The sequence below is a fragment of the Rhincodon typus genome, chromosome 1, assembly GCF_021869965.1.
Source record: "Rhincodon typus isolate 14 chromosome 1, sRhiTyp1.1, whole genome shotgun sequence".
Classification (NCBI taxonomy): Eukaryota; Metazoa; Chordata; class Chondrichthyes; order Orectolobiformes; family Rhincodontidae; genus Rhincodon; species Rhincodon typus.
Window position 1 is genome coordinate 85,816,500 of NC_063332.1, and position 14,671 is coordinate 85,831,170.

The 14,671-nt window shown below is 42.2% G+C and overlaps 1 protein-coding gene across 1 annotated transcript in view; it reads right to left on the bottom strand.

The window, feature by feature from the left end:
- LOC109936605 (protein NOXP20) overlaps positions 1 to 14,671 on the bottom strand; it is a 39,454-nt gene that overhangs the window by 4,939 nt on the left and 19,844 nt on the right. Inside the window, exons 8-11 of the mRNA XM_048601103.1 lie at positions 14,621 to 14,623; positions 13,448 to 13,587; positions 3,740 to 3,812; positions 3,031 to 3,084 (exon numbers count right to left, since the gene is read on the bottom strand). Coding sequence (XP_048457060.1) covers positions 3,031 to 3,084; positions 3,740 to 3,812; positions 13,448 to 13,587; positions 14,621 to 14,623 — 270 coding nt within the window. The remainder of the gene's footprint in view (positions 1 to 3,030; positions 3,085 to 3,739; positions 3,813 to 13,447; positions 13,588 to 14,620; positions 14,624 to 14,671) is intronic.

Sequence of the window (14,671 nt, forward strand, 5' to 3'; positions counted from 1 at the left end):
AAAACAGAAAACTGTCAACGATGGAAATCTGAAATAAAGAGATAAAATGCCAGGCATATATAAAAGTGTATAAAGAAAAGGTCAGCTACAATGTTTCTGTCACATAGCCATCATTAGAACTGAAAGTTGGAAGTTAAGTATGTCTTTTTCATAAGACTGGAAAAAAAATGTTGACAGAAGAGGCGGGGACGAGCTGGGCTGGTTTTGGGATGTGGCCAGGAGAGGGGAGATTTTGAAGCTTGTGAAGTCCACATTGATACCAGTGGACTGCAGCGTTCCCAAGTGAAATATGAGGTGCTATTCCTGCAACCTTCGGGTGGCATCATTGTGGCACTGCAGGAGGCCCAGGATGGACATGTCGTCCAAGGAGTGGGAGGGGGAGTTGAAATGGTTCATGACTGGGAGGTGCAGTCGTTTGTCGCGAACCGAGCGTAGGTGTTCCACAAAGTGGTCCCCAAGCCTCAGCTTGGTTTCCCCGACGTAGAGGAGGCCTCATCGGGAACAGCGGATGTGGGAGGTCTTCTTGGGGCCTGGGATGGGGGTGGAGGTGTAGGGGCAGGTGTAGCACTTCCTGCGGTTGCAGGGAAAAGTGCAGGGGGTAGTGGGGCTGGTGGGGAGTGTGGAGCGGACAAGGGAGTCACGGAGAGAGTGGTCCCGCCGGAAAGCAGATAAGGGTGGGGAGGGAAAAATGTCTTTGGTAGTGGGGTCAGATTGCAGATGGCAGAAGTGCCGGAGGATAATGCGTTGGAACCGGAGGTTGGTGGGGTGGTACATGAGGACGAGGGGGATTCTGTTTTGGTTGTTATTGCGGGGAGGGGCCGTGAGGGATGAGTTGCTGGAAATGCAGAGACACGGTCGAGGGCGTTTTCGACCACTGTGGAGGGGAAGTTGTGGTCCTTGAAAAACGAGGACATCTGGGATGTCCGGGAGTGGAATGCCTCATCTCGGGAGCAGATGCGGCGGAGGCGAAGAAATTGGGAATAGGGGATGGCATTTTTGCAGGAAGGTGGGTGGGAGGAGGTGTATTCTAGGTAGCTGTGGGAGTCGGTAGGCTTGAAATGGAATTGAAATTGAATGTGTGCTTTTCTTCTGTCCAGATCCATAACAGGTCTTTGCCACCAAATGGTTCAGTAGATCTGTACAGAGTGTATATTAACAACAAAAGGGCACACTTTTAACGTGAAAGGCAGAAGGTTTAGAGGAGTCTTGAGTAAAAATTTTTTCACTCAGAGAATGGCACATATCTGGAATACACGGCCTGGGAGAGTAGTGGAGGTAAGTAAACTCACAATCTTTAAAAAGTACTTGGATGTGCACTTGAAGTGTCATAACATTCAAGACTATGGGCTTAGTGCTGGAAAGTGGGGCTGGTGTACATTTAGTGTATATTTGGTGGTACACACTCAATGGGTGAAGGGCCTCTTCTGTACCATATGCTTCTATATTGTATGAATGCTCATGGAATGCCACGAGTTCGCATGGGGAGTGAGTGGAGCAACTGAGGGCTAAAGAGCCAAAGCCTTTAATACAAACGGCATGAAGTCCCAGAAACCCAAAGCAGAATTCAAATTGGTCCACTTCGGCACTTGGCTGCCCCAACTGTAATATAACCTGCCTCTACTCGTAAACCAGCATAGCATCCTCTGAAATGATTATCTAAGCCTCTGAATCAACCATACCAAGGTTTTCACAGCTGATTGCCCATACAAAGGAAGAAATACTTCTATAATTCTTTTTCTGACAACTCAAAGGGCTCTACAGCCAATGAAGTATGTTTTTGAAGCATAGAGGCTGTTATAACAAAGGAGATGCAGCAGTCAATAGCTAATTCTCACAAGCAGCAATATGATAATGACCAGATAATCAACATAAAATACAGATTGAGGGATAAATATTGGTCAGGGCATTGGGAATAAATCCTCTATTCTACTTCAAAATAGTCCTTTAAATTTTTTTATTTGTCCACTCGTGGGATGTGTGCATTGCTGGCTGGGCCAGCATTTATTACCCGTCCTTAGTTGCCCTTGAGAAGGTGGTGGTGAGCTGCCTTCTTGAACAACTACAGTCCACTTGCTGTAGGTTGACCCACAATGCCCTCAGGGAGGGAATTCCAGGATTTTGACCCAGCAACCGTGAAGGTACAAATGTACAGTACAATGGAATCTTTGACATCAACTTGAGCAGGCAGATGGGACCTTGGTTTAATATCTCATCTGAAAGATGGCACCTCTGACAGTGCAACACTTCATCAGTACTTGGTCACTGGTAAAGTGCTTTGTGGCTGTGAACTGCATTATATAAATGCAAATCAATTTTCCCCCTTTTGGTAGTTTTGTTTACTTCTTGGATGTTAATAAAAATTACATCTGGGTTCCCCTTCATGTTATCCATTAATTGATTTTTGTACACTCGCTTTGATTTTCTTACTTCTCTTTGCAGTCCTCCCATGTTTCTGAATCCTGTATGGTTCTCTACCGAATTACGAGTTGACACCTAGCATAAGCCTTTTTTGCTTTCATTCGGCTCTTTATGTTTAGTAATCCTGGAAACTCCAGCTTTGGATGCCATTCCTTTTGTTTTTGTGGGAATGTAGCTAATCTCTACCTAAATTTGTTCTTTTTTGATAGCACCTTAAAGTTCATAACGCAACAAAAATCCGTTGTGGAAAAAGATCCACAATAGCTTTGAAAATAATACATAAATATTTGAAAAGTGAAAATGTAAAAGAGTACAGGGCAAGTGCAGAGGAAAGAGGCACGTAGATAGCTGTATTAGAGAATTCACATTGCTTTTTAGCCTGAATGCACACATTCTGTAATTGGCATGAAATCAGACAAACTTTCCATAATTGGCCTGCAGTCAATATACTGGTCAAACATAAAAACAGCTTTCCATATTCTGAAAATTAAACAAGGTATCTTAATGGTTAAGCAAATATAAATAGTAGGTAAGGTATGTTACCTCAAATAAAGCAAACTAATATATTGTGGAGTATTGTCTCGGCATTATTTCAATAAGTGTAAAGCTCACCTCCAATAATATAGTATTTATCTGTGGATTTAAAACCTCTGCTTTCTTTTTAGCCTGTAAAAACAATGCATAGAAAATTTCACAAATGCAATTAAGCCAACTCTGCCATAGGCTACAAAAAAAAATACTGCTGGAAAACTGAAATGCCCAGCAGGTCAGACAGATTCAAGATTCGAGGTTGATGCTGACTTTTCACCAGACTGAGGAAAGTTCGAAAAGCAATAGGTTTTGAGTAAGTGATATGTGGGGAAGGGGAGGGAACAAAGGGAAAGGTCTGTGGCTAGGACTGGAAAGATTAAACAGCAAAAGATTTTTGTGGTAACGTATACGAATGGCTGAACAGCATGTATCCACAAAAGTCTTATGTATGTCTTACGTTAAATTAACCAACTGTTTAAAATATGGGAGGAATTCCAAAAGTATTTATATCCTGTTTCTGTTACGGAAAACCATTTGGTACATTGAGAAAACTGTCTCTGCAATTTTGTTTTGAATATTTTTCAGCAATGTACTTTCTTACTTGATGAAACATTTTAACCTGTACTGCTTCAATAACTTCTCCAACCCAGACCATATTGAACTTTTTATGAATTGTGAAATCACTATTAATCCGAATTGGCACCTTGAAGTTTGATATAAAAGTTTGAAGCAGGTGTCATTATTAAATTTAAGGCAGTAAAAGTGATACTAAATAACTACAAGAACTTACCCCGGCTTGAGTCAAACAGGAAGCAAATTTCTTAGAAAGTGAGGACACTTCCGTACACATTGCAATAGTTAACCTGGATCAGTAGGACATAAAATCTGGTGAGAAAATGTGATTACAAAACAAAATGGAAATAATCAAACTTGCATAAAGGCTTGGTGATAGAGTTACGTGAAAACTTTCATATCCATTCCAAGAAAGTTAAACAGAGCTGAACTACTATAAGTACAGAAAATTGTAGTGATTGTGATAAGATCAGCCAGGTGGACCTCACAGAATATGAGTTCCCTGATTGAGGCTGTTAATCTGGTCTAATCAGGGAGCCCTGGCTGACAGATGTAAACAGGAGTGTCAGAGGTTCTGTTCACTCTGAGAGCTAGCTCTGAGGAAGCCGAACAAGTGTCAAGTACAATGAAAGGATGACTTGGTGACAGGTTACTAGCCTCTGTGGAGTTATTTCAAAAATGACTTTGGGTAGAAACTTGCAGAAGTGGGGAATGAGCAGATCACTCAATATCAGCTCACAGTCCAGACGGCAAGTTGACTGAAAGCCAACATGCTCCTTGCAAGCCTATCCTATTGCAATGCAGCAGGCAGGCTAAATTGGCTAAGTGGGACTTTTACCCCTCACTCAGAAGGAAATCTCACCTTCAGGAGTTGTTCAATAATCTGACTGGTTGCCAGCTCCGTCTTACCTGGCAGTGCCAGAGCTCTGTAGTGGGAGTTGCTGGTACTGCAGAAAGGAGCCTGTAAAGGAACTTGGCTGCCCCAAGAAAGTAAGATTCTGAGTAATCCAAGATGGAGGACGGGAAAATATTGTGTCTGTAAGAGCTGCTCCTTTTTTTTCAGATATTTTCAGTATTGGAGCTGATTTCCCTGAATTCTAGCAACAGTAATTACTGTCATAGGTTGTGCATTGTTTTAGAACTTTGGGCAAAGAAGAGATCAAAACAACGGCACTTTAAAAAAAGGGAGACAGACAAAAGCAGTGACCACATAGGAAGTGAATCAAATGGAGAAATAAACCTGCACTGCTGTGTGACCCAGCAGTAACCTGCACTGCTGATTGTTCTGCTGTTTCATTATCTCTGGACGTTGGAGTCCTCTAAGAAAAATTAACAAACAGCAAAGTTCACAGCTGACCGTGGAGAAACCTGTGTAGGAGTGCTTACTTTTTTTTTGTAAATCCACAATAGTGAGTAGACTGGTTTCTTTTTTGATTACACGTTTTATTGAGATCTGTCTCTTGATTAAACTTTAAAAATATAAAAAATAGGATGAAGTTAGCCTGGAGCAGTGTTTTTTAAAGCAGTAGGATTGTGCTATTTTCTGGGTCTGTAGATTGTTAAGGTGCAAAGGTGGCCTTTAGTGGAGTGATGTGCTCTTCCTGTCGGACGTGGAAGATTAGGGAGAATTTCCATGTTACTGATGATTATGTCTACAGGAAGCATGTTTGGTTGTGAATCCTATTAGATCAGTTGGAGCGGGAGTTAAAGGCAATGAGGAATTTATAGGACCTAGGGGGTGTGATGGATGGCAGTTGCAGGAAGGGAGATAGACCGAAGATTCAGTCAGGTAGATGTGTTACCTCCAGGAGCGGCACAGTGGCTCAGTGGTTAGCACTGCTGCCTCACAGCGCCAGGGACCCATGTTCAATTCTACCCTCGGGTGACTGTATGTGTGGAGTTTGCACATTCTCCCAGTGTCTGCGCGGGTTTCCTCCGGGTGCTCCAGTTTCCTCCCACAATCCCAAGATGTGCAGGTTAGGTGGTTTGGCCATTCTAAATTGCCCATAGAGTTCAAAGATGTGTAGATAAGGTGGGTTATAGGGGGATGGGTCTGGGTGGGATGCTCCGAGGGTCGGTGTGGACTTATTGGGCTGAAGGGCCTGTTTCCACACTGTAGGGATTCTATGAAATGTAGGAGAGGGAGGAAGGTTGTGCAGGAGTCTCCTGTTGTTATTCCCATCTTCAGCAAGTATGCTGTTTTGAAAAATGTAGGGGGTGATGGACTCTCAGGGGAATGTAGCACTGACAGCCAGGTTTCCGGTGCCAAGACTGGCTCCAATGTAATGAGGGTTACGTCAGGTTCCAGCGATCGATTGTGATAGGGGACTCTCTAGTCAGCAGCACAGACAAACGTTTCTGTGGCTGACAGCAAGAAATCAGAATGACGTGTTGCCTCCCTGGTGCCAGGATCAAGGATATCTCAGAGAGGGTGCAGAATATTCTCAAAGGGGAAAGGGACCAGCAGGAGGTCATTGTACACATTGGAACTAACGACATAGGAAGAGAAAGGGATGAGATTCTGAGGACAGAATAGAGGAAGTTAGGTAGAATTTAAAAAGGAAGTCCTCAAGGGTATTAATATCTGGATCACTCCTGGTGCCATGAGCTAGTGAGGCTAGGAATAGCAGGATACAGCAGATGACTGTGTGGCTGAGGAGCTGGTGCAGTGACAAGGAATCACGGTTTTGGATTATTGGAATAATTTCTGGGGTAAAAGTGACCTGTATAAGAAGGATGGATAGCACCTGAATTGGAAGGGGACTAATATACAGACAGGGAGATTTACTAGCGCTGCTTGGGAGGATTTAAACTAGGGGTGGAATGGGACCCAGGGATATAGTGAGGAAAGACATCAGTCTGAGATGGGTACAGTTGGGAAAAGGAGGAAGTCAAACAGTCAAGGCAGGCAGGAAAAAAACAGAGAACGTGGTAGGACTGATAAATTAAACTGCATTTATTTCAATGCAACAGGCCTAACAGGCAAGATAGATGAACTCAGGGCACGGTTGGGAACATGGGGCTAGGATATCATAGCAATTACCGAGATGTGGCTCTGGGATGGACAAGATTGGCAGCTTAATGTTCCAGGGTATAGATGCTGTAGGAAGGATAGAAAGGGGGGCAAGAGATGAGGTGGAGTGGCATTTTTGATTAGGGATAACATTACAGCTATACTTAGGGAAGACATTCCTGGGAATATGCCCAGGGAAGCTATTTGAATGGAACTGAGAAATAAGAAAGGGATGATCACCTTATTGGGATTGTACTATAGACCCGCAGTCTGCAGGAAATGAAGAAGCAAATTTGTAAGAATAATAGGGTGGTTATGGTAGGGGACTTTAACTTTCCAAACATAGACTAGGACTGGCATAATGTTAAGGACTTGGATGCAGAGGCACTTGTTAAGTGTGTACAAGTAAATAGTCTGATTGAGTATGTGGCTGTACCTACTAGAAAAGGTGTAAAACATGATCTACTCTTGGGAAATAAGGCAGAGCAGGTGACTGTGGTGTCAGTTGGGGGGAGCACTTTGGGGCGAGTGACCATAATTCTATTAATTTTAAAATAGTGTTGGAAAAGGATGGACAGAATATAAAAGTTAAAGTTCTAAATTGGAGGTAGGCCAATTTTGATGGTATTAGGCAAGAACTTTCAAAAGTTGATTGGGGGTGGATGTTTGAAGGTAAAGGGAGGCCTGGAAAATGGGAAGTCTTCAAAAATGAGATAATGAGAGTCCTGAGACAGTATGATCCTATTAGGACGAAGGGCAAGCTGGTAGGTGTAGATGACTAGAAAAATTGAAGTTTTAGTCAAGAAAAAGAAAGAAGCATATGTCAGGTATAGAAAGCAGTAATCGAATGATTCCCTAGAAGAGTATATAAGCGGTAGGAGTATACACAAGAGGGAAATTAAGAGGGCAAAAAGGGGACACGAGATAGCTTTGGCAAATAGAGTTAAGGAGAATCCAAAGGGACTCTACAAATACATTAAGGATAAAAGGGTAACTGGGGAGAGAATAAGGCCCCTTATGTTTGGAACCGCAGGAGACGGGGGAGATACTAAATGAGTATTTTGCATCAATGTTGACTGTGGAGAAGGATATGCTAGATATGGAACGTGGGGAAATAAAAAGCGACATCTTGAAAAATGTCCATATTTTAGAGGTGGTGGTGGCGGACAGCTTAAAACGTATAAAGGTGGATAAATCCCCAGGATCTGATGAGGTGTATACCCTAGGACTCTGCGGGAAGCTAGAGAGTGATTGCTGGACCCCTTGCTGAGATATTTGTATCAGCCATAGCCACAGGTGAGGTGCTAGAAGACTGGAGGTTGGCTAACATGGTGCCATTATTTAAGAAAGGTGGTAAGGAAAAGCTGCTGAACTATAGTCAGTTTAGCCTGGCATCAGTGGTGGGTAAGTTGCTGGAGGGAATCCTGAGGGCCAGAATTGACATGTATTTGGAAAGGCGAGGGCTGATTCGGGATAGTCAACTTGGCTTTGTGCGCAGGAAATTGTATGTCTCTAAAACTTGATTGAGTTTTTTCAAGAACTAACGAAGAGGATTGATGAGGACAGAGCAGTGGATGTGATCTATACTGACTTCAGTAATGAGTTCGACAAAGGGTCCTCATGGAGAAGTAGCCATTTGGATACAAAACGACTCGAACATAGAAGATAGAGGGTTTCATGGAGAGTTGCTTTTCAGACTGGAGGTTTGTGAACAGTGGTGTGCCACATGGATTGATACTTGGTCCACTGCTTTTCTTAATTTATATAAATGATCTGGATATGAACATAGCAGGTATAGTTAGTAAGTTTTCAGACGACTCTAAAATTGGAGGTGTAGTGGACAGCAAAGAAGGTTACCTCAGATAAACAGCGAAAGAACTGTGGATGCTTTAAATCAGGAACAAGAACAGAAGTTGCTATAAAAGCTCAGCAGGTCTGGCAACACCTGTGAAGAAAAATCAGAGTTAATGTTTCAGGTTCTGAGGAACGGTCACCGGACCCGAAACGTTAACTCTGATTTTTCTTCACAGATGCTGCCAGACCTGCTGAGCTTTTCCAGCAACTCCAGCTTTTTTTCCTGAAGGTTACCTTGGAGTACAACAGGATCTTGATCAGATGGGCCAATGGGCTGAGGAGTGGCAGATGGAGTTCAATTTAGATAATATGAGGTGCTACGTTTTGGAAGACAAATCAGGGCAGGACTTATACATTTCATGGTAAGGTCCTGGAAAGTGCTGCTGAACAAAGAGACCTTGGAGTGCAGGTTCATAGTTCCTTGAAAGTGGAGTCGCAGGTAGACAGGATAGTGAAGAAGGCATTTGGTATGCTTGCCTTTATGGGTCAGTGCATCGAGTATAGGAGTTGGGAGGTCATGTTGCAGCTGTACAGGACATTAGTTAGGCCACTTTTGGAATACTGCATGCAATTCTGGTCTCCCTGATAGAGGAAGGATGTTGTGAAACTTGAAAGGGTTCAGAAAAGATTTACAAGGACGTCGCCAGAGTTGGAGGGTTTGAACCATAGGGAGAGGCTGAATAGGCTGGAGCTATTTCCCCTGGAACATCGGAGGCTGAGGGGTGACCTTATAGGAGGTTTATAAAATCACGAGAGGCATGGATAGGGTAAATGGGCAAGGTCTTTTCCCTGGAGTAGAGGTGGGGAATATGGAGTCCAAAACTAGAGGGCATTGGTTTAAGGTGAGAGGGGAAAGATTTAAAAGGGATCTAAGGGGCAACTTTTTTTAAGCAGAGGGTGTTGTGTGTCGGGAATGAGGAAGTGGTGGAGGCTGTTAAAATTACAACCGTTAAAAGGCATCTGAATGGGTATATGAATAGGAAGGGTTTAAGAGGGATATGGGCCAAATGCTGGAAAATGGGATTTGATTTATATGGGACATCTGGTTGGATGAGTTGGACAAGAGGGTCTGTTTCCATGCTGTACATGACTCTACGTCACAGGTTTCAAGATGGAAGGATGCTACAGTGCAGGGAACGGGTAGAGAGTGGTGGAGGGGCTACGTTCTGTTTGGTAGGTGAAGTTGGTATCTTACAAACAGCAATACGGCACAGTAACAGACCCTTTGGCCCTCCAAGTAAAAAGTAAATTCTCGGTTAGTAGCCTGCAGACTTGATCAGCATGGATTGAAACCATGACCTTTGCATTATTAGTGCCACACTCTAACCATTTGAGCTATCCATCCAACACAATCTTGGAAGTTGCGTCAGCAAACACAAGGCACCTCCAGGTTGATGATCTTGGCACCCATCTGCTTTTCTTTTAATGGGATTGCACTTGAGGGTGGGTGTGAAGGAAGGTGATTGCTGGCTATCTGACCAATTCACACTCCTCCCCACATGCTGAAATCACACCCATGGAGCATTTAATATCCAACCTCCATTTCTTCACAGAAGAACTGAAAGATCACATCCAGGAAAGCTTTTCATGCCAGTAGATGGTCCTACTAGAGATGGAGTAGTGCTAGACCTAATCCTAGGGAAACTGGTCAAGTGGTTGAAGTTTCAGTGGGTGAGCACTTTGGGGATAGTGACCATAGCTCTAAGTTTCAAAGTCAGGGATAAGGATAGTGCAGAAGTTAAGAGATAAATTGAGGGAAGGCCTATTTCAATATCATTATACAAGATCTGGCAAATATAGACTGGGAGCAGCTACCTGGATGTAAGCCTACATTTGGAAAGTGGGAGCCTTTTAAAAGTAGTATCGTGAGAATTCAGTGTTTTCCTCCAAGAGTGAAGGGCAAGGGCATCAAGTCCAGGGAACCCTAGATGTCAAGGGATATTGCCAGTATGATAAAGAAAAAGAAAGAAGCATTGTCAGGTACAGCATGTTAAAAACAGGAGTGGTCCTTCAAAAGTCACAGAGTCATACAGCACAGAAACAGACCCTTTGGTCCAACTCGTCCATGCCAACCAAGTTTCCCAGACTAAACTAGTCCCACTTGCCTGTATTTGGCCCATACCCCTCTAAACCTTTCCTATTCATTTATCTGTCCAAACGTCCTTTAAATGTTGTAACTGTACCTGCATCTACCAGTTTCTCTGACAGTTCACTACATATATGAATCAAACTATGTGTGAAAACATTGCTCCCCAGGTCCATTTTAAATTTTTCTCCTCTCACCTTAAAAACATGCCCCCTAGTTTTGAACTCTCTCACCTGACGGAAAATAACTTTCCTATTTACCTTATCTATGTCCCTCATGATTTTATAAACCTCTATAACATCAGCCTTCAACCTCCTACGCTCCAGTGAAATAAGTCCCAACATAGCCAGCCTCACCTTATAACTCAAACCCTCAAGCCCCAGCAACATCCCAGTAAATCCTTTCTGAACCTTCTCCAATTTAATAATATCCTTCCTGTAGCAGGATGACCAGAATTACACAGTACTGCAAAAGCATTGATAGTATAGGAGATTACTTAAAAAGGAAATTCGAAGGGTAAAGAGGAGCCATGAAATATCTTTGGCAAATGGGATTAAGGAAAATCCCAAGTCTTTTTATAAGTATATTAATATTAATAAGATTATCATGGAAAGAATAGGACCTAAAAGAAACCAAAGGGGCAACCTGTGCATGGAGCCAGTGGACATAGGTGAAGTCTTAAATGAATACTTCTCATCTTTATCCACAATGGAGAAAACGTTGCACCAAAGGATATCAGTTGGGATGTTGAGGTTCTAGAGCATGTTAAGATTAATACAGAGGAAGTATTAGATGTTTTGGCAGGCATACAGGTGTGTAAATCCCTACGGCCTGATGAGATGCATCCCAAGCTGCAATGGGTGGCAAGCGAGAAGATTACTGGGGCGCTGGCAGATTTATTTAATACTTCGCAGGCCACAGGTGAAGTGCCAGATGACTGGAGAATAGCTAATGTGATTCCCTTGTTTAAGCAGGGCAGCAGGGACAGGCCAGATAATTACAAATCAGTTAGAATGATGTCAGTGGTACAGAAATTATTGGAAAAAATTCTGATGGACAGGATTAACCAATACTTGGAAAGGCAGGGATTGATCAGGGATAGTTAGCATGGATTTGTTAGAGGGAGAGCCTGTCTGTCTAAGTTAATTGATTTTTTTTTTGTAAAGGTGACTAAATATGTTGATGAAGGTAGTGCAGTTGATGTGGTAGACATGGACTTCAATAACGCCTTTGACAAGGTCCCACATGGAAGGCTGGTCCAACAGGTATCCAAGGCAAATTGGATCAAAAAGTGACTTAGAAATAATGAAGGGTTGTTTTTGTAATTGGAAGTCTGTGACCAGCAGTGTACCACAGGGATCACAGCTGGGACCCTTGCTGTTTATTCTGGATATTAACAGCTTGGATGTCAATATGGAAGGCTTATTTAGTAAGCTGCAGATGACATGAGAATTAGTGTGTTGTCAACGGTGACGTGGATGGTCTCAGGCTACAGTCTGATATTGATCAGCTGGTAAACTCAACAGAGCAACGGCAGGTGGAATTTCATCCTGACAAATGTGAGGTGATGTGTTTTGGCAGGTCTCATAAGGGAAGGATAAACACAGTGAGTGGTAGGTCCTACAGAATACTGAGGAACAATGGGACCTTTGTGAACAAGTCCACAGATCCCTGAAGGTGTCAGTACAAGTAGACAGAGTGGTGAGGAAGGTGTACAGGCTGCTTGCAATCATTAGCCGGGACGCAGAATACGGGGGCGAGGCAGTCTTGTTACAACTTTATAAAACATTATTTAGACCACGAAGCGAATACTATGTGCAGTTCTGGTCACCATATTATCAAAATGACTCACTGCACCAGGGAAAGTGCAGAGGAGATTCATCAAGATGTTGCCTGGGATGAAAATTCTTAGTTATGAGGAGAGACTGGATAGGCTGGGTTTGTTTTCCCTGGGGCAGAGTCAGATAGGGTATCTGATTCAGGTATACAAAATTATGATAGGCATAAACAGTAGATTGTGATAATCTCTTCCAATTTTAAACACGTTTAAGACCAGAGGACATAAGTTTAAGGTGAGGAATACATGGTTTAGAAGAGATCTGAGAATTATTTTACCACCCAAAGAGTGGTAGATATATAAAACATGCTACCTGAGAGGGTGGTGGAGGCAGGTACTCTCGAAACATTTAGGGGTCATCTGGATGAGTACTTAAAATGCTGGGGCACTGTAGGTTACAGACCAAATACAGTTAAATGGGATTAGTGGGGTTTGGTGTTTGTTGGTTGGCTTAGACATGGTGGGCCAAAGGCCTTGTTTCTATGCTGTATTACTCTCTGACTCACACTGTATCATCACAACATGTGAACGAAAAATAATAGCTGTCTTCATGTGGAGATCTGAATAGTTTTAGTCCATGTTGAAGATAATTTGAACATTTGGAAAATATTTCTGCAGTCAGTTGAAAAGAAACTGAAACCTGGGATATGTTTTATGCAGATTTCTTTAGGTTGTGCACAAAGTGGGGGCATGACGTCATTACAAGATGAAACATTATAAATTTAAAGGAAATATTGGCAGCAAATTCTATCGCCTACACAAAATTGCCATTGCTAGAATTCTGTTGTAACTACTGTAGCATAGATCCGTTATTTTACCACCTGACGAATGTTTTCTTTTAGTTCCTAATTTTAACAAAAAGGAACCATAAAATAATATTGGAGCAAATTACTGCAAATGCTGGAAACTGTACTGAAATCAATAAATGCTGGAGATCACAGCAGACCATCCATGGAGAGACAGCAAGCTAACTTTTCAAGTCTAGATGACTCCTCATCAGAGCTCTGATGTTTTCATAAAACAATATTGCCTGCTTTTCTTGTCACTTTTTCTAATCATGGCATATAGAATACATATTTTTGAATAAATCAAATAAATGATCCCAAATGAACATCAGTATAGTTTTAGGTCTTACTTAGTGAGGATTTTAGACTGATCCAATGCTGGCTTCTCCACATCCTGTCCATGGAGGATTAACTCAGCTACTTTATGGAGTTGCTCAATGCAGCGTGCTGTTATCTCAGCCAGACTCTCAATTGATAACATCAAAACATCCTGCATTGAAATCACAGATAAATGTTCTTTACAAATAAATATTTCTTTCTATAATTTTTACTCCATTCTCCTTGCTTGAATAGCTCACTGCAGTTGCCAGCCATCCATCATCATCTGGTAAAACATTTTTTTCTTTTCATTTGTGGGACGTGGGCATTGCTGGCTGACTAGCATTTATGGCTCGTCCCTAATTTCCCTTGTACGTACAGCCAGTGTTCTTAAGAAGGGAGGGCACAATTTCGCTTTTTGTGGATTTGCAGAGGGAGGTGGCGAGAAGAGCAAATTGGCCTGAGGAGGTACTTGCTGCAGCCTGGTTTTTCTACCAGCAAATGGCATGGTGGTGTGCTCCTGGATTAATGATCCAGAACTTCCAACACTGCACACCGAGGTCATTGCTTCAAGTCCCATCACAACAGATAGTGGAATTTAACTTCAATAAAAATCTGGAATAAAAGACTGGCTTAATGGCAACTATGTAATCATTGTTAATTGTCGTAAAATCCCAACTGATTCACTATTGTCCTTTAGGAAAGGAAATGTGCCATCCTTACTGGTTCAGCCAGGTATGTTTCAGTCCAGAACTGCAGCAATGTGGCTAACTCTGAACTGCCCTTTAAGCAATTAGGGATGAACAATAAATACTCACCTAGTCTGCAAAACCCACATTCCTTTGAATTAATAAACAAAATATGTTAGAAATTCTGCACACACCAAAATATGTTGAGCAGTACTGAAATGAGTGATTAATTCATTTTTTTCATGTAATCTTCTAAATTCAGAGTTCACATAAAGCTTACTTGTCCTGAATAACCCACAGTATAGTATTTCATCCAAAACAATGTCACAAGATACAGCCTTTTATATTGAAACTAAATGGTACATTTTGAGTTTTGCAGAATTAGATTGCTGTTGGACATTACAGCTGAAAAAAGGCTTTGTAGATTTGAATAACAAAAATTAGTATCAATAATATTGAGAATATCTTTTAATTTAAGCTGTTGCATCTGCTTTACTACTTAAAAAAAATCCTAACCTCTACAGATAACAAGGTGTGGAGCTGGATGAACACAGCAGGCCAGGCAGT